Below are 25,287 nucleotides of genomic sequence, written 5' to 3'. Positions count from 1 at the left end.
AAAGTTATTTCCTCAGCACAGTAGAAAGACTGATGCAGTGATACACTGAGTCTGCTGGAGAAGGGGGAACAGCTGAAGTGATACAAGGCAGTGACAAGTGTCCTCTTTCCTTCCTGCTTCCCCCTCTCAGAATTATGGAGAACCTTTGCTTTTACTTGGTATCTCCATAAGGCCCATGTAGGCAGCACTGCTACAAAAAATCTCCCTTGCAACTGAAAAAAGCAAGGACAGAAATCACACCAACACTACATCATTTTCACAGCTGCCTACTTCTTTATGTAAAGCCCTTTCTAGATCTCAGCTGCAAGTGTTTGCAAAAGCTAAAACCAAAAGGACCTGCATAACTTGAATCCTTTTGCAATAGCACAGGACAATTATATTTTACAGGGCAATACATTTAACAGGGTGATCAGACTAGTCAGATTTTTGGACAAGGGAACAGATTTTGGGAAGAGCATCAGCTTATAATAATTCTTGCAGCTCTCTCGTAATTATTGATTTAATCCAAAACTGTTAAATTCTCCCAGCAGTAGGGATTTTATTCCTGCCAGTCTCTCCCTTAAAGGAGGCTGACAGCACAAAGCACCTGCCATAAGCAGCAGCAAAGATAAAACAGTAACTGTCCTTTAGGACATAGCACTAACTTCAGTCATGGCAACTACTGCAGCAATATCCTAGATTATTCCAAACTAGTCTGCACAAATTGAGAAGGGCTCTGATGTAGGATTTTAGTGTTCACCTCCAAAGACTGTTGATCTCTAAGAGCTTTCCAAGATTTTAATCAAGCTCATTTAACGCTTTAAAGATTGCTGAGTGTGAAAAGCTGTATCCTTCTTCCTAGAGACTGGCTCAAAGACCTTCAAAAGATCCTACAGTTAGATATGCAGACATCTCTGAAGAAGAAAATGGCAACATTTCAGTGCTGAGGGAAGGTACTGTACTGTCAGGCCCAGTGAACAGCTGACCTACTTAGTAAAAATAAGGGTGTCATAGAGAAAGAACAGTAACACTAAACAAAGAACCACCTCACCACAAATAATCCGAATTTTGATTGAATTACTGGCTATCAATACATAACATAGTTTGGGTGCATGACTGAGGAAAAAAAACCCAAAACACACACCCATAACTGTATGATTCACTCATCTTAAAACAAAAAAAATATTATTACCAAGGAAAATTATTGGTACCTCCAATAAAGTAGCTTATAACTATTGGGATATCAACTTGTTACTTCCACCCCAATCCATCAGAATTGCAAAACTTACATACTGAAATCTCAAAATGTAGTATTTTCATCAGCTTCTGTGCAAAACAACAGAAGTTGCATTCCACTTCAATTAGACCTACACTTAGAGCTTCCCTACGTATTTTCATCCTCAGATATACACACATTTACATAAAAACAAAATTTTAAAATGGTGAGCTTCATTATCAGTGATAGAAAATAACAATCTTGCCAGCCACCTTCTCTCTGGAAAACTGGATATGTTTAAACAATATTTGAGGAAAACAGCTTTCATAAAAAAAAGATTAACAGTATTAACTCAAAGTAAATTCATTGTTTCTCAGATTTCCACTTTAGATTTTAGGCAAAATAATTTCTATTCAGGAAAACTAAACAAACAAAAACCTTTTAACATAGATGGGTTGTGCAATTCTACCAACCTGTGCAACTCTTCAGTTTTTTCTTCAGTAGGGCCCGTAGTTAATAAGCAGTGTCGAAGGATGGCAGCCATGTAACGAAATTGATGAGATTCATTCTATATAAATATAAATTATGAAGATATTTTTTCATTTTGAAGATTGCAAGTGAGGGTTTCAGGTCACTAGAATAATAAAAGTTAAAGACGGAAAATACCTATTAGATCATAACATCCATCCCTATGAATAAAAGGACTGTACCTTAGTGTTCACTGAATGCTTAATGCTACATAAATCTCATAAGCTGACTTTGAACCAGGCCTTGTAAAACTCACTGGGGAGGTTTTTCCAGTTAAATCAGCCTTCATTACTACAAAACCCAGTTACAAGTGTTTGCTCAATTCCATACCATATTCCTAACATACCACTCTCTACCTTGTATTTACACCAGGCCACCTCTTCATTCATTTAGATTATGCATATTCTTAATTTAGTTTCTCCTCATTTAGGCCTTTTGCTGCCAAGTTTCATTCCCTCCACCCAGTCTGTCTCTTTCTAATTCCCTTGCTTCTGCCCCCTTGATACCTTTCCTCCATTGCATTAGTAACCTCTCAGAAACCTTGCCCTACCTTTTCCTCTCTCCAAGCAATCCCCACTTCCAATCTCCCACCAGACAGCAACCACACAAAAGTACAACAGTAACTGCAACCATTTAACTGTGTATCATTGTCCTCACCCTTTTTCAACAGCTCTTCTTGGCATCTATCATTATGTTCTGGAGAGTTTGACCTGGCACAAAGCACCCAATACATCTTTTGTAGCATCAGCATCAAATCTGCCAACTGTACCACCTGCAGCTCTTGTCTGTCTTTGCTACTTTGAAACCATTTCCAGTCATTAAATACTGGAGTTTCAAATGGTTCTCTCTACATTAGGATGGATCTTGTTTAGCTTTCCACCCACATGTCCCAACGTCTCTGCTGACCTTTTATTTTCCATGTGTTCTGCTTTTTGGAATCTCTTCAAATTCTATGTCATCAGCCCACTTAAAACACTTTTCACCCTTCTTCCAGACCATTAAAATTGCGACTGGTATATTCACTAAGCAGAATGTCACCTAACATATCTGGCTAACAGCCACTAAAAAGTTCTGTAATTTAAATGTTTTCTGCTTTTAGGAATTTCTAGTAAAGTTTTATTATTTAAGCTTTATGTCAAAATGCAAATAAGTTTCTCCTGCCCTGAGATGTCTTAAACCCTCATAAAAAAAAAAGCAAAAAAAAAAAGCTGTATGCATAAAAGGCTGAATGCATGCTTGGGATATTAAGGAGGAAAGACAATAAGCTGGATTTTACATGTCTCCAGAATCAGTATTTGTAAGAACAAACCAACTTCCAGATATCAAGAGCTTACCTCTCAACAGGTGAACATTTAATACAGTTTCTTTTTCCAACCTTCCTTATAACTGTGTTACATGCTTTTTTACCTCCAGAACAATCATTTGTCTATACAAAGAACTTTGACAAAGCTAGATACTTTTTAATAAGGGTCTAAGTCAGGAATATAAACAGAAGAAAGAAACCTCGCTTTCTTTATATATTTCCTTGAAACTCAAATATTAGCTTCTCTAAGCCCTCCAACACTTAATCTTAAATTTAAGGACTTCTTATTCAGTATATCCTTGAGACATTAAAGCAAAGAATAAACTTCCAACTTTGCTCAAGTTTTACATTGCTTAAAATTTTAATTAATGTCTGATTTGCTGTTTAGTTCAATGCACTAAAGAGAACAATTATTTGCAAGTTTTAACTACTGCAGAATTTTGATCAGCTTTATATGCTGCGTATTTACCACGTCCAGTGGAAAGTAAATGACACTGTTCTAGAGACTATGGTGTGGATTAAAAAGAAAGGTTGCCTGTATAACTCTCCTGCTTTAGCAGACTCAGGTTATTCAGCAAAGTCACCCCCGTAATTTCTGTTTATAAATGTAAGGATGCAACACATAGGAAGCATATTTATGTGAGGAAAAAACAAAGATCTGACATAATAATAAAAACAAACCAAGATAAACCTTATTCATAAGACATAACAATGAAAGTGTATTTGGTTTTTGTACTTGATCTCATCTTAAAAGATCATGTTCAAATCCAAAGCTGGTGTTGGGAGGATGGGACAAAGATATTAAAAACATTAGCACTCTTTCATCAAAATTATTTATTAAAAATGAGAGCTGATGTACTTATCAAGCAACAGGCAAAAACTACAGAGTCCTCTCAGCTCTATCTATAGCCCTATTGCCATCATCCACAACCTCCAGAGATGCAGCCACCTGGTACGCTTAGATAAAGAAGTTTTTCCTAGCCAGCTAATTATTAGTGAACAACATTTATTTTCTTTTGGAAATCTAAGACTTTTATGAAATAGTATTATTTGCATTTTTGTATTCTAAACCTTCTACAAGTTTTAACTTGTATTAGGCAAGCCAAGCTGTTCTCCCATTACACAGAAAATGTATGGAAAAGATTTTCTGCCCAAGAAGTGACAGGAACAACAACCACCTCCTGTGTATCTACCCGCTGGTTCTTGCAGGCTGAACAAAATCAATTGAAAAAAGCACTTCAGCTAAGCCTTACCTTGCTGTGGACATTCCAACTGTCAAGTGTTACATTAAACAGAGCCTTTAGTGCTTCAATGGCACAATCTGTCTCTTGCAAAGATAGAGGAGGCCTGTCACGATCTTCTGCTGCTTTATATTCTTCTGTCCATCTTACACTCAGGGAACTCTCCAAAGCCTGAGTCAAAACTTGCACCCCTTGTAGCTCCTGACGCAACTGTGCTCTAATATCTGTGTGCAGAAGCGACAAGAGGAAGAGGAGACGCAAATCAAAGCATTTAATGTCATCAACCAGCTGCCGGTCCTTACACTCCTGCAGAAGATTGCAGAGCATCGCTGCAAGATTCAGTTCCAAACTGAGCTTCTGTGCAACTGAACTATTAAAAATTATGTTACAGAGGCATTTTAAGGCTTCTACTATCACAGGAAATTCAGATACTCTCTCCAGAGGATCTTCCACAATGTCCAGCTTTGCTAGCTTCATAAGGATCTGCATGTTCCTCTTTGTGGTTACAGGCACTAAAACCTTCTTGTCCCTGGAGAGAATCCGGAGGGCCTCCAGGCAGGCAACTTGACATGAAGTTTTTGTGTCTTTTTCAAGGATGTTCAGAATTCCCTCACACAGTTTCTAGGCAAACACAACAAAGAAAAAGGGAACAGTATTAGTGCTAAAATATTGGTGGCAATAGGAAACTACTTTGCTAAGCTTCCATATAACTTTTGAGGTTTTATCTGACTTGAGAAACTAGGTGTTCCATATTGGAGCTTCAAAATATGAACTGTTACAAAAAGCCTCCAGAGAGCACCAAAAGCACCAAAGCAGCTTTCCTCATGGACACAATCCAAACACATCAACACTTGCAAAAGCATTAAGCCAAAATGGTAGCTGTGACCCACCACTGCCAGTTACAGTATCAGGACTAAGAACTCCAGAAGAAAAACAAAGCTAGAGAGAAGGGAAATCTTTTAAAAATATGTCAAAGTATAACAGTCATACTTATAGTACCTTCAGAATTTTATGTTAAGGTTGTTTTAGTCAGGAGGCTGGGAGAAAAAGAAACCAAAATAACTGCTACTTATACAAGGATTAGTACTCCATGTTTGGTAACATCTGTAATTTGTGTGGCCACTTCAACCTAATTGACAGACTTCTCCCATTTTAAGTACAACTCTCAGAAATAACACCTCTGACACAGAAACATAATGCAGTTTCACTTGAAGGCAAACTGTAGCAGTTTTATCAAACCAGCAAAGCTGTTGCTTTATCAACACAGATTGTTCTTGATGTCAAAATAGTTCACAGCTTCCTTATACCAACAGGACTGCAGGGGTAAATAATCATATAAATGCAGCATGAGAAAATTCAACACTCAATAATCAACAGGTCAAACCGTAAGATTTGAATTACGGAAGTATTACCTTTTATAAGACAGAAATGGACAATCAAAGGCAAGAAAAGAGTGGCCAGAAGAGATTGCTTGATGTGAGAGGACTCCAATGGGTTTTTATGCCTTATGTTCAAGGCAACATTACTACTCATGGGTACTAGAGCTATAAGCATAGTCACAAAACTTCCCAATACCATAGAAATTGCACTGTTACCTCCTAGGATGCAGTTCCTCCTTGCTCCTCTCCTCCCCAGCTTGGTGTCTTGACCATCAACATGAATGAATTACCAAAGAAGCCAGAGCAGCCACTAAGTGGAACAGCCCTAGTGCAGAAGTCTACTTAGGACCCAAAATTCATACTGTGCCAAGAAAGTGATTACAAAAAGCATAGGAATACTAGTAAAGTGTAAAATGGTTCTTGGGAAATGGTCTCTGGAATTCCACTTTTCATCATCACTACCACAATGAAAAGGTGAGGAGCACAGAAGCCCATGACCCTGACACAAAGCTCAAAACAAAGGTTCCACTTACGACATCTAAGCCAGTATTATTACTGTGATGACTTACAATTAAAGTCAAAATAAAAAAATTAACAAAACCAACAACAAACATTAAGTCTAAAGCACATCTAGAACAGACATTCCACAAGAATATGGGACTTCAACTTGTTTTCTTTTAACTTCAGCAAAGTTAAAAGAAAATGTATGAACGAAGTCAAACAGTAGGAACTCACAATATGATTTCTAGTATGCTTGTCCTGGGGCTAAGCCCATCCAAAAGCACCACCCAGACAATAAAGATCTTGACTGCATTTCCACAGCCCTGACTAGACTAATCCAGCAAAGAGTTTGAAAACAATGAATGAGCCCCAGCTCTTATCATGTAGGCAACATGAGGAATATTTATCAGAATATTAGAGACACTACAACACTATAAACCCCACATGTGACCACCTGTACAGGCATATAGGCACTTACAGATAAAGATAACCAAGTACAGAGTTCTCAGAGTTCTTCACCACTAACCTAACGCTGCTTACACAGATCTGCACAACTCCCTGACTTAAGCATGGTATGCTAGACTTAGACTAAATGTTTCTGTAAGTGGCACCTTTGAAGTGTTTTTAAAAATGCCCAAAACAAAAAAATGACCAGTGTAGATCCACAGCCAAATCAGTCACAGCTCAACTTCCTTCTAACCTTTTTTTCTCACGTTGCTAAGAGTTTTCCATACAATTAACACTGCTTTGCAAGCTGAAATGTGGAGTCTGGTTTTGAGGAGTAACACACAACTGAACAGACAGTTCACAGAACTTCAGTAAAATGCTAGTTTATTCTGTGTTTAAGCACTTTTAAACTAGACTTTACAGTTATTGTCTTCCTTGTTGGTAACAGCTGCTACACTGTGGCCTGCAACAATTTGCCCAAATTCTGACTCATTTGATTACAAGGAGACCAAGACACTCAAATTCTGACTTAATTTTTTTTCCCCCTAAGTTTTACCTGCCTGCTGCTATGAAACTGTCACTGCAAAATGTCAAAAGTACTGCAGGAGAGATCCCAAAGGGCATGAACCTCCTGCTGACTTGCTATGAGAGGTGCAAGTCTAACCTTCCCTCCATACAGTAAATGACATGCAATTTAGTTAAAAAATACATAATCATCTCTTGGTTTCAAATTTTAATGAAATGCAGCCCCTGAAGAGTCTTAACTCTGAATAGTTGTATTAAAGATAGATATTAAATAGAACTTTTTTTTTTTGAGATTTATCAACCTGTTTACAACTTAAACTTAACTGCTGACAAAGTTCTCTGGAGTTAAGACCCAGGCAGCCATCAAGAGTGATTTTAGAGGAATCAGCTATCAGTTAGGATACCTGTGACAGTGAACCACTGCTGGCTGATCCCAAGAGCCATCAGCAGCTCAGGAAAAGCTAGAATATCTGATTTTAATTGCAGAGCATCCATGGGAAGATTCACCCCATTAGGAAATTGCTTTTGAGACTGCTAAAATCAAATGCCATACTGCACATTTTCACATAATCTGTTTTGGCCTTGATGATACAAGGGTAATGATGAAATGATGCACAGAGAGAAGCAAAATGGAAAAGATGTGACCACAACAACATTATTATGCTTTTCATCTTCTTTAGGTGGTGCTCTTTCCACCACCCTGTAGGCCATTAGCATGGCATAAACTAAGGGGCACGGATTTAATTTACGTGGCTGGAAATGGAAGCAAGTGAAAATTCAGCCAGGAAGGTACCTCCCCCTTCCACAACATGCATGATGATTGTTCCAGTTTCAGGGGCTTTGTTGCCACCCTTCAGGTCACTGAATTTCAGTCGGATTTCAACATTTCTTTATTTGGGGGTTCTATCCTTTCAACATCCAGATAACATTTTGACTTTCATCAATCATGCTACAGCAAAAAGTGTATATATATATATATATATATATATATATATATATATATATATATATACACTTTTTCACAGACTCAAGGCAGTTTCCAGTTTTAATTTTTTTTTTTGTAAAATCCATTAATTTCTCTGAAATTCAAGATTTCTCAGCTTTTGTGCTAATACTAAGATTAACACAGAACAATGCACACCATTACTTTTGTCTATGTTGTAGTGTTAAATCTTGCGTTAAAACAGAAGGCCAGAAAAACCCATTTGTCATCTTGTTTTGAAAAATAAAGTATTAACCTATTTTGGTCCTTTATCTTGACAGCATAAAGTCTTGAGGCTAAGAAGCAACACAGCCCAGTAGAAAAATACCTCTCCAGAGATACAAGAGACCTGTGCTTTCTCCCTTGCTCACCCACAGACCTGCTGTGTGGCTTTGGGCCAATATAATTTCTTTACTTCCATTATCTTCCACTGTCTTTGTTCACAGGCTGGTTAGGCTGGGGGGAGGGGAAGGAAAGGGAAGCACAGCTCTACAGTTTCTGTGTTTAAGCGTCTATTAGGTTTCAGAGCTTAGCACCCACGGCAATAAAAAAGTAAGCCCATGAATGCTTGAAATGTTAGTTACAAGTTTCATTTCTCTGGAAGTAGAGACAACATTTACACAACACGTATCATCAAGTGTGCTAAATAACAGGACAATTAGATAACCTCCCCAGAGAAGGCTGTGCCAAATTTTTGCCTAGTCATTGTGGACAGATGTGGGTGGGAAGGGAAGGTGTATACTTGCACTCCTTGAGGATTCAGCCTGCTTTATTTTGAGCACTTCACTGTTGAGCCCACACTACAGCAGGAGGTTGGCTGTTTGGCAGCTCTGACATGGCACAGCTCCAAGCTGGAGGTTAGAACATGTGAGAGCACGACAGTTCTGCAGGTGAAATGAGGAGCACACTGAGCAATCCCTGTTGTCAGAACTGGTGGATTAAACACTTGCTTCAGAGTCACAGAAAGGTGAAATCCTGCGTAGCTGCACTCACAGCAACCCCTGCTCACCTCACTGGACAGGGAGAACCTTTTTATCCTTTGTAAACCCATGGTGAAAGAAGAATAAAAGGAGAGATGAGTTTCACAAACCTTAAGAGGTTTCAGTAAAAGCCAAAAAATGCTGGATAAGAACGGGCAGGACCAGTGGGAATTCGAACAAATGCTCAGTATTAATGAAGGATACTTAGTACTTTTTCCTCTTAGAGACTGGTACTCCCTTAAGGGGTTTTGGTGAAGTCAGAAAAGTAACAACAGCAACTAATACTGAGATACCACACACTGTGCCCACAGGAGAACATGAGCTTAATATTTTTACAGGACGCTCACTAATAGACTTTAAAAGCTTGCCCCAAATTTACTGGGAGGAGAAAAACTGTGCCCTGGTGGCTGCAGGACCCTTCAGACCTCCCTGAAGCATCACAGCATCAACAGCACTATCTAATAATGAGGTTCTTCTAAGATTTAGAGCGTGACAGCATCTTGCTCCATCAACATACTTCACTCTTTCCATCCTTCCAGAGTTAAAATATGGTACTGCCCACAGACTTAGAGAATCTCCCCCCATCATGAATTTAACTGGTAGAGAAAGCCCCACAATACATTTGATATGATTTACCACCTATTTCAACAACTTGGAAACACTCAGTTTCCAAGACGCAAGGGGAAAAGACTGTTCCGGTGATTTTCTTCCCACTCAATTTTAGATCCATCATGTTCAAATTGAACCCAGGCAATAACTCAAGAATTCTGGTATCAAATTCTGAAAATTTCTATTGAGAGACCCAACACAGTAAGCTGGACCTAATACAGCAGAAACCAGATGCTGCAAGTACTACAAAAGGTGAAGCAGACACAAAGATATGCAGATGAAGAGGAAATAGTTCAATCATATCAGGTAAGAATATGGCTTGTAAGTCATATTCTTAAATTTGGTTACAGCTTCCCTTTTTTCCCTTTCAGCCTGCAAACTCAGTGCCTTCATCCAAATAAAAAAGCCTTACTTGCCATCTTTGACAGATTTATTTCATCTGTTATATCACAGCAAACAGTGCTGTGGTAACTTCCAGCTGTGGAATGCTATGACCAACAAGGCAATCAGTGCTGAGAGATTTCCAGGGCACAAAGAGTACTGTAATTTTCTTACCATTTGAAGTCTGTAAACAGCACAAATGTGTTGCTACTTCAGAAGCAGTATTTGGCCTGGACAAAGTATAAATCATGGAGAGCAGTGCTATTAAATAAGGATCAAGTGGTCCAAAAAACCCTTTCCTTTTAGTATTAGGACGGGAGTTTGAGCTGAAGCACCTGCTGTACCACAGAGAGGCGCCACAACTGACAACTCTCTCCAAGGTGACTGCCTGGATATTACTTTTATAATAAAAATAAAAGTAATAATAGACATTACTTTAATATCTATTTTAATAGATATTACTTTGCAGGAGCAGACCTAAAGAGCCAACTGTTTGTCTCAACCATGCCATGGTGCTGTGAAGTGTTGCAGTTCTGAATACTCAACTTTTCCCTGCAAAACACTGTCAACAACTTCTTGACTGCTTGAGACAAATATTTTAGATTTCTAAGAGCTCGTTAAGCTCCTCAGAAACAACACCACTGCCTTAATTTCAGCTGCTATTCCACAGCACATTTACTTCTGGCTGACAATTTCTATACTGTTCACACACAGAAACTGAAAACAGGCTTCCAGAAATTCATATTTTTTATTAGTAGATAAGTTAAGAAGGATTGGCACCGACTTGATGTGCCTGGTATCTGAGAGGATCATACAGTACAACACGGATTGACATCTGATTTATATCCAGAACACTCACCCCAGATAGGCCAAGGCAGACACACACATCATTAAACAAACAACCAGAACAAATACCAAGGACAGCTCACATCACAATCTTGTGTTTTTATCACCCCTGTGATGTATTACAGTCCTGTGACTATGTCCAGATAGACATGCTTGATACTATTACCTCTTTTCCTGTCTTCTAGAGGACACAGCCTACTTTCCTCCTAGAATTCAGTATCACAAACTCACTGCTGATTTGGTTAGGTTATAGCCTAAAAGCATCGTGCTTTGATAGTCATATATCACTGCAGAACAATTTACTCAGTCCATCTGACCCAGCTTCTTGTCAAGCCGTAGCTTTAGCCTTTCTATATTTTGTATTTTCAGCATGTCACTGGTGTGTATCAGTTGCTTAAAAAAAAAATTTAAAAATCCTTATACTGTATAACTTACATTCACCTCTCAAAACTCACTGGCTTTTGTCTATTTGGCTTCTGCTCCCCTTTCCTACATTCTGTAGTTGGCAATCAATTTTTCAGACTAGACATTTGCTCATTTGCAATATAAAAAGGGATGGGAGGGATGGTGAGGGAACAGAGGTAAGAATACCAAATCCAGATCCCAGCCGAGTTCTTCTACAGATCAGAAAATACACACAGTCCATCACCACATCATGGAGGGTCAACTTCGAGTAAAGCCATAGATAAAGGAAAGCTAAGAGGTCTTTGAATCCTTTGTGTAACAAGGAATTGCAACTGAAGATTACAGTACAAACAGCTGATGGGCTTGCAAATGCAAAAAACTGACAGACTTAGCATCCCACCCATTTCTATCAGAAAAAAAAAAACACCTTAAAATATTTAGATTTAGCATAAGAACATAGAATGAAACAATGTGTGCCCAATTCGGACAAGCTATCCTTGTAAGAGCCTTGCAATTCTGATTTCAAGGTTTGAGTTTATTCCAGAAATAGGAAAAACATACAGCCTTATTCACTAATGAAGGTTTTCTGAATAAATATGCAAATCAGCTCCAAAGCTAATTACCCAACAGAAAGGAAGTGGCTTGTTATTACATATTACACCCTAAAAATAACAACAGGAAAAAATAAAAAATTCCACGTCCAAGCTTTAAATGCGAGGCTTTGGATGGATCCCAAGGGATTTGTTAAGCCCTACCACACCTGGACAGCTCAATTCGTATTTCCCAGCTTTGACACCTGACATGCAAGTACCACATCTCACTGATTACAGCCACCTTTGGAATAATAGCTTCTGCAACCCTGTCTTCCTTACAGCTTAATAGCTTTCTTTACTTATCCCTTCATCTTAATCCCTGGTGTTCTTTAAGCATCTCACATAGACAAGAAATACATCAGTAATATTGTTACCTGCTGAGAAGAGAGACAATGGAAAAATCTATTGCAAAATTTTACCTCAGTAGATATAGATGAGTATATTTACCTTTATTCCTCCACCTCATCTCAAATCTGTACCTAGCAAAATCATTTATAGGCTTTTCTGTAACTACTTTCATTCAAGACTGGGGGCTTTGCTAGGGGAATTTCTCTTTCAGAAAAAAAGGGGAACGTGTAGTTTTCATGTCACTTGGACTGAAGAAGCAAAAATTAAAAAAAACATTACACTCACTGCTTGCACCCTTTCACACTGGCAGCTAGGTTAAGAGACTGCCTTTACTCTTTTATGCTTCTACATTGAGGTATGCAGCTCAAGAGCCTATTTTACTCACCTTTCTTTTGTCTTCATCTGCAGGGTCAAATCTGAAAGTGGCCCGATTCTGTAAGTAAAGACAAGAGTTCATGTTTGTTACATGCACAGCAGCTGCTGAGAATGTAATACCTGCAAAACTATTCAAAACTTCAGAGGTCTGGTTAAGCCCAGCCTCAGATAATGAGGCTACAACCATGTCATCCTTTTCCCATCCTCCCCAACAGCAAAAGCTTCAGTGACTCCAGTGACGAGTTTCACAATTACTACTGGTGCAGAGCAAGCTTTTATCTGTGGGATCTGAGTCAACCACCTCACACATGGCACCTGACAGGGTGAAAAATGAGAGACTGCCTTGTGTTTTACACATACCTCATTATCCAGATTCTTCCCCAAGCAGATCTTGCTTACAAGCTTTTGACTGCTCTGACTGTTCCAAACCGGAACTACCACAGCATCATCTTGCCCAGAAAACAAGTAGCAGAAATCAAATAAGTCTTGCTACAAAAACTACCAGTTTCTGTGTTCTAGCAGTGTCCAAAACACCTTACCAAGGTATTTGTTTCTCTGGTACAGTTAAACACAAGATAAACATGGTCTAACAACAAGTCCTTGTTTTTTATTAAACATTTCAAATAGCAGTTTGGTCTAGCTCTATGTTAGTACCCCGAAGAATGCTATTAGTGAAATATTACTCATATGGCAAAAGTTATTCTGCCAGACAAAGAAAACAGAACTAATACCAGACGGTTTTCTTAACATTTTAAAACTTCAAATTAAAATGATCAAATATGATAAACAGCTTCTAAAAAAATAAAAAAAATCTCAATTTCTACTTCTAATATGCAACTTCCTTCATCATGAAAGTGACTGGAAAGCAAAGCGACTTTCCATAGCACGTTTATGGGCCTTACTTTTCGTGAGCCAAGCTCACAATTACACAGAAAGGCTTTGGACATCTACCCAACCACCAAAGGTAACCAACATCAGTTAGAGCCTCAAAGATGGTAGGAAAATAATTCCTTTCCTCTCTCAATAGTAGGCACATAATCTCCTTCCTCTCTCCTACAGGGTGCCCAAACGAACCACAGGAGTTCAGCAACATGCCAATCAAAAGCAGGTGAGAATTAAATGATGAGAAACTGACCAAGAAAAAGCAACCTTTATGTTTGCACATGAACATTTTTGCAAATTTACAAAAGCAATGTAGTGAGAACAAGCAGTAAAAGAACAGAGATTTTGAATAATCATTGCAAATTGGCTAGCACAGAGAAGCACCAACAACCCTATTCATTTATCTCATTATGGTTATTCCATAGGCAACTGCACCTTGGAACTACACTTGATCCATCCCTCTCTTTTCAATTGAAGAATATTTAATTTGTTATTTAGAAAAAAAACTAAGGAAACCTAAAGCTCTGGAACCTGGAATACTCTGCCCAGTCTTTGCTGGCCCATAGACAAAGTGTCAGTAACAAAGTGTACAAAAAAGAGATGGAGGAAATATGATTAAAAAGTTTGAAGAAATGCAGTAAGAGCAATGTCATATCGAGACAGCACTAAAGTTTCTCATCCCACTCCAAAGTATTTAGCTACACATTTAACTCCAAGACTTCATGCAAATACTTAATATGTCAGAATAGAAGCTACACGAGTTCTCACTCTGTCCTTAAGGATTCAACTCAAGCCTAAATAATTCATCTGGGAAAGCTGCTAAAAAGGCATAAAATCCAGTACAGGAAAATTAAGAAATTATGCTTGTGCATGCTTTTTGACAGAACACATTTAACATGGGGTCATCTTGAAGAGTAAGGACAGAGACAAAAGGTTCCTTCAATCAGAATCCTTCCTCTGTACCTCAGAGTTAAAATAGATGTGTCTCATGAACACCTCATCTACCAATCCTTCAGAAAAAAATGTACCTGCAGCCGCATCAATCTCTACCTTTGAATTTCACATGCAAAAAGGCAGCCTATGTCAAGACTGTTATTCAAGGTTCTTCTACAAGCCAAGTTTGAGTGAAGAAATCAGTTACTTCCATTGTTAGATGTAAAATATATTGCATTTAAGATAACAAATTTCAAGACATTTCTTGGAGGCTGAAGAATATCTACATCACATCTACATTCATTTGGCTTCTCTCCTAATCACAAAGCTATGAAACTTTAACTAAAGATCTGAATGTTCATTCCTGTAACAGATCCCTATATTTCAGTCAATAATTAGTTCAACACGGCTGCATTTAAATTACAGCCAAAACCAAACCCTGAGTCAGTACCAGCTTTAGAAACTTGTGTACCAGTCAATGGACTGCACTGCTCTACTAAAACCTAAGTGCCAAAATGCCCGCATCAGAAGGGGAGGGGGGTATATAAAATCCACCCAACATCTATTTTCCCTTTGATTTTCACCTCCCTACATTAGTAGGAGACCCCTTCACTTCTTGACTGAAAATACCTATATCAGACTACAACAGGAGCAGACCCTTACTACTTTTTCATTCCTGCCGGCATTAAAAGCTCAACCTGCTCAAAGCTGTCTTCCCCTTTTGCTTTGTTTGGCCAGAAACAGGGAAAATGAAGCGAAGTCTGTCAGCACACATCACACACAGCCCCTGCACACTGACACGGTCACTGTCCAGGCGATGGAAAGCCCTCGCTATTCCCGGTGACAAAGGGCTGCCCACAAAGGGGAGCACCTGAGGCAGGTGGGCAGGTACTAAGAGACTTCACTGTTCTTCCGTCCAGCCCCTGCCCAGCGGTATACATTGGGTATACAAGGTTAAAATACTTGTGAGGCAAATATAAAACAACTCCTTTTACAGCCCGATCACCGATAACCCACACTACCCGCTGGGCACGCAGAGCGCAAGACCGAAGGTGCCGGGGGCCGAGCCTGGCAGTGCTTTGTGCTCCCTTGGAAGTCTGCTTTGCTCCAGACACTGTCCGGGCTCCCCGCCCCGGCAGTGCCGCGGAGCCCCGCTCGGCCTGAGGCCGGGAGCGCACGGCAAAGGCCGGGAGGCTGCACCGGGCAGGGGGCGCGGCGGTGAAGCGGCGAGCGCTGGGGACCCGCTGCAGAGCCCAGCCCGGGGGGGACCAGGACGATGCTGGCAGCGCTGCCGAGGGCGGGCGGGGCGGGGCGGCGACACCGCCGGGGGAGCGGCGCAGAGGGGAGGGGGATGGGACCCGTTACCTCCTCGTTGTACCGCGCCAGGACTCGCTCCACCGCCTCGGCGCCGCTGCCGAGCCCCTCCACGGCCTCCAGCACCGCGCCCAGCTCCGGGCCCAGCTCCGGGCCCGGGTCCGAGCCCGGCTCCGCGCCCGGCTCCATGCCCGACAATCCCGTCCCGCCCCGTCCGGCGCCGCCAGCAGCGGCCGCACCCCGCCCGCGCGCCCCGTGCCCCGCGCCCCCTGACGCGGCCGACGCTCCCCGCGGAAGCCGCCCGGACCGGCAAGCCAGCGGCCTCGCGCCATTGGCTGGAGGGGCCGGCGGCGCGCACCCCCGAGCCCTTCGATTGGCTGCCGTCCCGCCGGCCGGCCGTTGCTGAAAGAGGACTCCATCTCCCAGCATGCCGAACGGAGCGGCGCGCCGGGTTTTGTTGCCGCGGGGCACGATGGGGGCTGCAGTCCGTGCCCTCAGCGCCGAGGGCTCCCGCCTGGAGGAGGGGCGGTAGCGCGCTCTCGGGATGCCCGGCGGCGCACGGCACTGCCCGGCACATCCCTGCCTCCTCCTTTGGCTTGTCCGAGCGTGTGCTCTCTGCGACCTGCCCTGTGCACACCCTGTCCCAGGGCGAAGGGCTGCCACGGACACGTCTGGCCGCTTTTTCTTAGTCTTTTAGGTCATTTGGTTCCCACCGCGGGCGAAGTCTGTGAAGTCCCTGAAGCGGGGCTTGGCCAGAGCGCCTGGCAGCAAAACCAATCCCCTTTTCCTCAAGTCTAACCCACCAGAGCAATGGAGGTACACGAAAAGTCTCCGTTCTGTTCAGGAGGTGGCAGTGGGGAAAGGTGAGCTGCATCGGCAGAGTCGAGCAAAGGTGAACCGTGTCTCTATAAAAGTATTGCGGGACCGTGGGTGTAAACCACACTGAGCAGATAGACAATATTTCCATACTCAAGGTGCCCTATAATCGAAATTAATTGTCCAGATAGAAGAAAATGATATATTGAAGTTAATAAAAAAAAACCCAAATATGTTCATACGGAGTTGTGGCCGGTCTCTCTTTGAAATCTTTATTCCTTCAATTCCGGAATCCGTGAGAAAGAGAAACCTTTCCATGTTAAAGAGAAACCTTTTACCAAAGAAATGACGTGTTCCACAGTGGAAAACGCTAGGGAAGTTGCACCTGCAGATGGACAGGGCCCAGAGGTGGTCAGATGTGACAGTGCATGTCTGCAGAGTTTAAGATGCAGACCAAAACCAGAACCTGAATTTCCTCCTTAGGGATTTCTTGCCACAAGAACTGAGATATAAATCCAGAACAGCACAGTCACTGGCCTGCAAGGAGTAACAAAATCCAGCTATCCACTGTACAGCCATTTCTTCTGAGTCAGATCCCTCTGTAAACTAATGCAGTTTTGGAGAGAAACCCAATGAAAAAAAATCTTTTGCTTGTTAGATCTATACCTCTATAATAAAGTATAAGCCTGCTTAGATTTATTTCACAGCACTGCAAAACACTCATTTTACTTGCACATTTCCAATTAATTTTTTTTTTTTAAATTACAAAACCTGAAAAATAAAGATTAGGAAACTGTTATTGCCCTTTAAAAGCGCATTGTTATTCATCATCAGCGCATTTTAGTTTCCACTTTATGTAGCATATGAAGGATTAGGATTTCAGTGAAAGAGAGGGACAGAATAAATTGCATCCTCTACCAAAGAACTGCCAGACCTTTTCAGATGGGTGCATACCATGAGCCCTTCCCAAGTTAGTCAGCTTTATCTAAACCTTCCAAAGCAATGTCTGCCCCTGAATTTCATGGGTTTCAGGGTCAGTCACAACAGAATTGTGGGGCTGAGGAGGTCAGAGGCCATTTTTGTCAAAGGGTAGTGACCTTAGCAGCAAGAGGTAGCCTGACAAAAACAGGATTCATGTTACTGAATGGAGTTCTCACTGCTCTTCCCCCGCTGAGTCTTTTTTTCTACCTGGTAATGAAAAATTTTGAAGAATTGTAATGGATTTTTATAGGCATACATACATATATATATATATATATATTTGTGTGTGTGTGTAGATCTATTTAAAATATTAAATGTGTTGTGTCAGTTATGCTGTAATATATGAGTTTCTATTCTACTGTATATCTATCATTTGTTATATGTTTTAGCCCATGAAAAAGATCATGCCTTTATAAAAATGTGCATTTGTTGTTAGGAAAAAAGAGAATGTAAGCAAGAAATTTAAAAAAAAATAAAGGGAAAAGGAAAAGAGAAAAAACAGGAAAAAAAGAGAGGAAAGAGAAAGAAGAAAATAGGAAAAAATAGCAGAAGAGAAACTGCAATTGAGACTGAATATTTCAGAATGTGGTATAAAAGTTTCTTCAGCAACATTCGCATAATCACGTATTTACTTTATATGCACTTGAATGCACAGCTAGGCAAGAAACCCCGACTTTTTGTTTCCATGGTCAAGGGAAGGGATTAAATAACAGCCTGCAGACTCTGACTCAGGAGGTTTGGCAGTTTGTACTGGGATGGTTTAAGACATTCTTGCCCCTCACCAGACATTGTACCCAGAGGTTATGGTGCTGTCCCGAGCTGCTGCACTCCCCAACCTGGTGCACATCCTGTGACCTGAAAGCTGCTGTGGTTTGTGCTGCTGTGCTGGGGTCTGAGCTGCAGTGGCCCAGGATGAGTCCTACTTTCCCTCACAGCTCTTCTCATGCAGCTGATGGCCTCTGTTTGACCAATCTATATACTGCCCCTCATGAAAGTCTGCTTTTAAAGTCCTCATCAGGAAGCAGTTCAAAGATAGTTGGAAGTGCACATTCACACTCTTGAGGAATCAACACAAGCTCTAAATTAACTTTAAAAAAGAAAAAAAAAAAAAAAAAAGGACTGGGTTGTTTTGGTTTTTTTTGCAAAAGACTTTCCAAGCTCTATCTGACTGATGATGTTTTTGTCTCTTTTTTATGAGTAGCTTTGTGGTGATGCTGTTGGTCAGAATTTCCTCTCCCAGGATGCCCGGGATGTTGCAGCTCTCCACTGAGAGAGGTTTTATTATTTCTGGGTCTCACACTGTGTCCAGTATCCCTCCTCCTTCCTAAACAGTCTGCCTGAGCTCTTGAAATCTGGGTAACAGAGCTGTTCCCAAAGGTGTCGAAGGATATGGAATATTTGTGTGCTAAAATAGTCTCATTTTCTCCTCTCTTTCAGTCAATGGGGATTAGACTTCCTTTGGTTTAACATTTTACTGTAAAAAAGAGAGGAAATGCTTCTGGCTTCCCTTGAGTGGGGTGTTTGGGTTCATCTCCATCCTGATCCTTCCAAAGACCCAGCCTTGAGTTTCTGGTCAGTTCTACCCACAGACATCTCACCAAGCTATCTGGTTCTTGGAGGGACCGTGGCAGGTCATGATCACCAGTCCATCAGGCAAGTGAAGGTACATCATCCATTTGCCACAAATTGTACCTGTTCTCGAGTCCTTCCTTGGATAAAAACATACATGATGACATCTAACATTTTTTGAAGGTCTGCAGCTTGTAGAAGTTTTTGTATTTAAGTAAATTTAACTGCCATCTATTTGCTTTCAAGAACTTTATTTGGGTGTGAAAATCCCTCATATATCTTGCACAACTGTACAAATAACACTTATGTCCATTTTAGGCATAAACGTGGTTATCATCACACTGGGTGCTATCAAAGATTTTATTTACAAAACAATTACTAAAATGCCTGTTGTCATATTTCCATTTATTTATTTCTTACCCATAGGGTAATAGGTCCACCATAATTGCTTGGTGCGTTTTATAATACAGAAGAAAAAAGCTATGTTAATAAAAACTAACAAAAACTCACAAATAGCTACAAATCTGACAGAAAATGTCTAAGAAAAATTCTCCCCAAAATACAATACATTTTTCCACACATACACAGTACAGAATAACTTCAAAGGCACAGCTTTGAATTTCGCTTTTGTAGACGTATAGAGAATCATCACCACGCGAAGGAATTGAGAGAAGTTTCATACCTGTCTATAGATAATTAAGCAAATTATCATGTTTGCATTTTTGTTTTCCTTATATAATTGCTTCATATCATCATATTTAACATATGTGGCTCTGAATCCAAAATCTTCCCAGTCCCCAAGTCCCTTCTTACCTTGTCATTACTGACCAGAGAAGTTAGAATTTTCCAGATTGTGCAAACTCAACACAAATACATATATAATAAGAACAATAGTCAACTTAAGGCAGTGTATAATTCAATGCTACATGTCTTTTCTTCTCTTTTGTAAAGATCAAACTTACTGGATCAACAGAAAGGTGCATCAATATACAAAATTAGGTGTAAACTGAAACCTACAGCAACATATGTCCTTTAAGGAACCAGATAGAGGAATTGATATGAGTAAGTGATGACTTGGCAGAATGGTTTTTAAGGAATGCATTAAGAGCTTTAATGACGGAGTTTTGCTGAGGGTGAATTTCCTGTCCTTAATTCAAATTATAAATAGGTCCCGTTTCAGTCCTTTTTTTTTTTAAGACTCATTAACGTTTTTCAATAAGAGAGGGGATAAAAATGGCTCACTCAAACTGAGAGCACACAGGGTTGGCCCAGAATTAAAGAAGGCACAGATCGGCCCAAAAAAGGTTTAGAACAGCACAGAAGTATTTTTCGGCTACAGGAACATTCAGTTGTACTGGTCTGCAATCTGCCCACGTTAGGAACTACATTTATCTGCCCGGGATCTTTTCCGTTTTCACCTCCCTTGAAGAATGTCCATGAAAAGTCCCACACGGCACGAAGCTTCTCTAACTCTTGTAAGTGTGTGGGCTTAGCTGATACCAGTCATCTTCACTTAGCCCAGCCTGTGGTGGCTTCCCCATTGATGTAGGCAAAGCCAGGAAAGTGTTGCATGTGCTCGTACTCAGAATTCCTGCGTGTTGTCAAGGGCGTGTACATGTCACTGGAATTCCCGTATCTCGTGGAGTGCATGGAGGAGCTCGTGTAGCAGGAGTTGGCAGCTGGGACCTCTGGCCAGCGCGGAGTCACTGGTGTGGGATGCAGCCTGGGAGTACTGCTCATCAAACAGGGCTCCATTCTTGATGTTGGGCCATTGAAAGGGTACTACAATTAAAAAAAAAATAAAAATTGAAGAATCATCTGACAGATACTTAATTTTAAAATAAGAACTGGTGGTGTTGCAGTTCTGTGTTTAAAAAAGTCAAAATCACATGAATTAGAAGCTATCCAACAACAAGGTATCATACTGAAGGTGAAATATCAGATAACTGGTGTCTACTGTAAACCAAAGTTTCAGGGAATGTCTTGCAAAACAGTTGCTGATTTTAAATATTGAATTTTAAATATTTAATATCAAAATGCTAGGTGTATCTGGGAGGAGAAAAATAGATTGAATTAATTTAATTGTTTTTATCCCACTTTTACTCAAAAACTGGCTGTTTAATAAAAATCAGAAAATAAAATGTCCCAACTCTTCCTAACTCAAGTGAGTTTTGAGGGAGAGGAGCAAAAGCATCTTTATTTCTGAGAAGGTGCCTTCCCTTTAAAGTGTTCACAAGGCTGCAAGAAAACAGTGTGGTCTGGCCCCAGAGCCAGCAGCTAATTGGAGAACTTCTGGAAAGAGTCAGACAGGAGAAGAATCCTTCTAGTTCCCAGCTGATCACAGTGACACTTGGAAAATAAAAATAAAAGAAGTTTGACAAATGGTTTCTACTAAGGAATGACAAGATGGGAAGGAAAACAGAACAGCTTTTGCCCTCCATAGCCACAGGCTGCTCAGCAACAGAAAATAAATTGTGCTTGGGATGGCTTGCTTAGCATGCATTTATCTTTCTGCCTGTCCTGCAGGAGCAGATCATCTGTCTCCTGTGTCTGAGGAATGGCTCTCCCTGGTTTGTCCCCGTTATCCACGTGCATCACAGAGATGGTGAGGATCCCTGTTACTCTTGACCAGCCATGTATCTTCAGACCTTCTACATTTTACGTCTTTATACCTTTTCTGCAAAAAGTGTCACATTTAAAATTTCTGTTTGTTGGATTATTTGACGCTGTGGTATTTCTTTAACTAGAAAGCTGTCATCTAGGACTAATATTTTTGATGCTCACGAACCTTGCAAGCTGCATGCCAAAGCTTTCTATGGCTGCAAAACCCCTTCCTCATATTTTGGAGGCTTATGGAGAGAACAGCTGGAGTAGGTGCTCCTAGGAGGGAGATTCCCTAGGGGTCTCATTACATTACTCCACTGTGGATGGGCCCCGGGGTTAATCAGTTGCATAAGCAGCTGTTACGTAAGCCCTAGGCAATTGCAGCAGTGTCTCCATGAGGAGTTTGTGCTGTCTCCCTTCAGACCACAGCCTGAGGAAGGCAGCCCACAGCCTTGGCAAACGTATTTGAACAGTTCACAAGCGTCAGGCTGCTCAGAGCCACACGCTGGCCACTCCTAACTAGAGAGGAGAAAAAGAAGACTTTTTGACCAACATACTGTAGTTATGTGATTTAGCACATCCCTGTGTGTCCTGGGGAGACAGGCCAGTAGGCAGATGAGAGGGAAGACATCAAAGGTGTTATCTAGCCTGAACTTCCCATCACAGCTGCTGAAACGGGGTGTTGAACTACAGCACCACCCTGGAACATCGACATTTCAGCACTGTCCTGCCAACACTGACAACAGGTCTATACAACACCATCTAAATTTCCATCTTCACCCCAGAGAAAGTTTTTTCAGTAGGAAAGTTCAGCAGAGCTTACATACTGAGTGTAAAAAGCTTTCTATTCCTTTGAAGGAGAATCAAGTTTTCAGACTTTTTGGCTTTCCAAAAGCTTTCATTGAAGATGAGAACTTCCAATGACCAGCAACAATGAAACTTAAGCTTTGAAGCAATATGTGGCCCAAGCTAAAAACTTTCTTCTTTGTCTTCAGTAGTGTTTTCCTTGATACCAATTATGGTGGTCTTTGCCTTTATTACCCATTGGTCTATACTTGAAATCACTGTAGATTCTTGTACTAAGGAGTGTACTTAGAACAGGGTTACCCTAGACTTCTGCCATAATACACCAGTGATTCTCTCTTGTCTTCCTCCCAAGTGAAATAATTGATCTGTTCTGTTGTTTACTATAGCAGAAGCCTTTGCCATCCTGACCCAGTGCAATTTTCCTTTGAGGTTTTGAAATGAAGGTTGTGACTTCTAACAGGGGAACTGCTTGCTTTCATATCCCTTACAAATGCCAAGAGAAATCCCTGTCTTCAGCCAGGATAATTTGCTGTTTGAAAATTTGTAGATTGCAAAAACCTGTCACCTGTCATCAAGAAGAAGAGAATGAACTGTGGGAATATTGTGGTGGGCCTCCTTATTGTACACAGCAGTACGTGGAAGCCACATTGTCTGTTTGATGGTTTGGAACTACAAAACTTGTGCCAGCGAGTGGATGAAATCTTGGCTCCCAGAATGAACTTCGGGATGCACTGGGAAAAGAAAGATCTTCCTCCTCCAATGTGCAGCCCAGAGGCCATGCTTAGGCTTACTGAGAAGGCAGGGGAATGGCTGTGCATGAGGGGACAGGATACAGTGTGCTGCTTTTCCTTTTCATCGAGAGCACCCAATGCAGCTGTGTTTATGAATGTGTCATGAATGTAAAAAGAATAATTGCTTGAATATAACATGGACTCTAAATATCCAGGATTTTACAATAAATTCTGTTATGACTGAATGCAAGATGGAAAGTTTTGTAACGGTAGGTCAGCTAATCGCAAATGACTCAGTGGCTTCTTTTTCCCAAGAGTGAAGAGACTATTGAAAGACAATATTTTTAAAATACTCATTGGCCCCTGCCTGACTATTAAATCACCCAATGAAGCATCTATTCAGCCTTGTTGGAGTGTCCAAAGCAGAGCCATCTGGGCGGATGCCTCCCCATGCTGCCTGAATCACCTTTCACACTCTACATCCGGTTTAATGAAGAGTGCTTAAGCTGAACTCAAAACACTGGGGCCTAGTGATCTTTGCCAGATATAAAAGCGACATTTGTTGGAGGACTCTTGACAGGAAATTACCATTTTCTGGGTTGACTCACACTTGTTGCTACTGCTGCCATTAGATCTAGACAAGAAGCCCTTTAAGCCTGTGAGACTTTGAGCAGATTATTGTTAAGGCCTTGCCCACAAATGTAAAATAAATTCAATTTCTTTTAGTATTATTTTAGAAAATGCAACATTAAATATGTCTTGCCATGAAGTGAGGGCTGAGGTTCTACAGTGAAAAGGATGGAGAATAATCTCTTTATCCTTATTCTCAACTCACCAACCAATTATAAATGGAAGTGAAAGGTTTCAATGTCCAAACAGCAAAATATTTTCCTTATGAATGTGGCTCTAACTTTACATTGTATTAGCTCCCACTTTTGCTGAATGCTGCAAATTAATGTTGCATGTTAGCCACTACTTTAGGGCTTGCAAGTAACACATACCAGAAACTACTGAATTGTGGAGAGCTGGCTATAAATTAACTTCATAAAAATATGCTTAAACCTTATAAAATGACATAATCAAAACTATTGATTAAATGCATCTTTATCACCCTTAATTTGACCCTTTTCTCCACAAATTGAGCCTTATTGAATCTGTTAATTGTGTAGAGTGAAACTTTGAAGCCCATCTTAGTGATTTTGGTACTTTTGGGAGTGGCATTTGGAGCCTTCAGAAAATGCTATTTGTAATTATCTCAAAAGAAGTTTAGACATCTGTTTCCTGTTGCATTCAATACATAATTGCTTCAATTACATGCTAACAGTCTCGAGGCTGTTCTTAAGCCATACAGTTGGGAACAATGACTCTTGCTTCATGGGTGGGATTTGGGCAGTATTTTTGTCTTTCTGTCATTACCAGCTGTTTGATGACAGAGTGGTTACTGAGGAGGGTGTTATTCTTACTGCATTGGTATAGCCATGGGTTTATAATGTGTATGTGCTGGAGGATTAAGAACTTTCCCCTTCTTTTTTTTTTCCCCAAAGTAGATGAGCCAGAACAACAAGAATGGACAGTAAAGCATGGGGTCTGTCTGAAAGAGGATTTCCTTGGCTCCCCCACTGCCAAAAAGAGTTACTACTGTCTTCCAGAACTGCATCTAACAAATCCTGCTGCAGAGGTATATGAAGGGAAGACATGGTTTAGTGGAATTGTGGCATGCATTCTTTTACAGAAAAACTGAGTAGTACTGCATGCTGCACCCTGTGAAGTTATATGAGACCACTGCACTCCCCAGAGCAGTTCAGGAGAGTCAGAGTACAAACAATTGCTTAAATTTCCTTTGACTGTGGCTCAGTGTGCTGTGGGCCTCTGAAAAGTGCAGATCTGATCTACTGCTGAACAGCAGACTGTACTGCTGCAGTATTTTCTAGATTTGTTCTGTCCAGGCCATGGAAGTAAAACTATGATCTTCATAAATGCAGCTTAAAGGCAACAAAAATAAATAAATAAAT

At 40.7% G+C, this 25,287-nt stretch overlaps 2 protein-coding genes across 6 annotated transcripts in view; both read right to left on the bottom strand.

The window, feature by feature from the left end:
• RIC8B (RIC8 guanine nucleotide exchange factor B) overlaps positions 1–15,962 on the bottom strand; it is a 32,056-nt gene extending 16,094 nt beyond the window's left edge. Inside the window, exons 1-4 of one of the 2 annotated variants that reach the window (XM_005527728.3) lie at positions 15,819–15,962; positions 12,649–12,696; positions 4,280–4,888; positions 1,669–1,763 (exon numbers count right to left, since the gene is read on the bottom strand). In XM_005527728.3, the coding sequence (XP_005527785.2) occupies positions 1,669–1,763; positions 4,280–4,888; positions 12,649–12,696; positions 15,819–15,956 (890 nt within the window). In that variant the 5' untranslated portion in view covers positions 15,957–15,962. Of the gene's footprint in view, positions 1–1,668; positions 1,764–4,279; positions 4,889–12,648; positions 12,697–12,998; positions 13,018–15,818 lie in introns of those variants that run through there. The other variant, XM_088055183.1, reaches the window with a different exon arrangement.
• Positions 15,963–19,640: 3,678 nt separating this feature from the next.
• The window catches only part of RFX4 (regulatory factor X4), an 86,475-nt gene continuing 80,828 nt past the window's right edge, over positions 19,641–25,287 (bottom strand). For all 4 annotated transcript variants that reach the window (XM_088055271.1, XM_088055272.1, XM_088055274.1 and 1 more), the window contains one exon: positions 19,641–20,915. In XM_088055271.1, coding sequence (XP_087911397.1) covers positions 20,643–20,915 — 273 coding nt within the window. In that variant the 3' untranslated portion in view covers positions 19,641–20,642. The remainder of the gene's footprint in view (positions 20,916–25,287) is intronic.

Source organism: Pseudopodoces humilis, chromosome 5 (assembly GCF_049639895.1).
Source record: "Pseudopodoces humilis isolate 2021_Gansu_Grassland_sample_001 chromosome 5, ASM4963989v1, whole genome shotgun sequence".
Lineage (NCBI taxonomy): Eukaryota > Metazoa > Chordata > Aves > Passeriformes > Paridae > Pseudopodoces > Pseudopodoces humilis.
The sequence above is the reverse complement of the archived record's forward strand: the minus strand, read 5'-3'. Positions and strand labels throughout refer to the sequence as shown.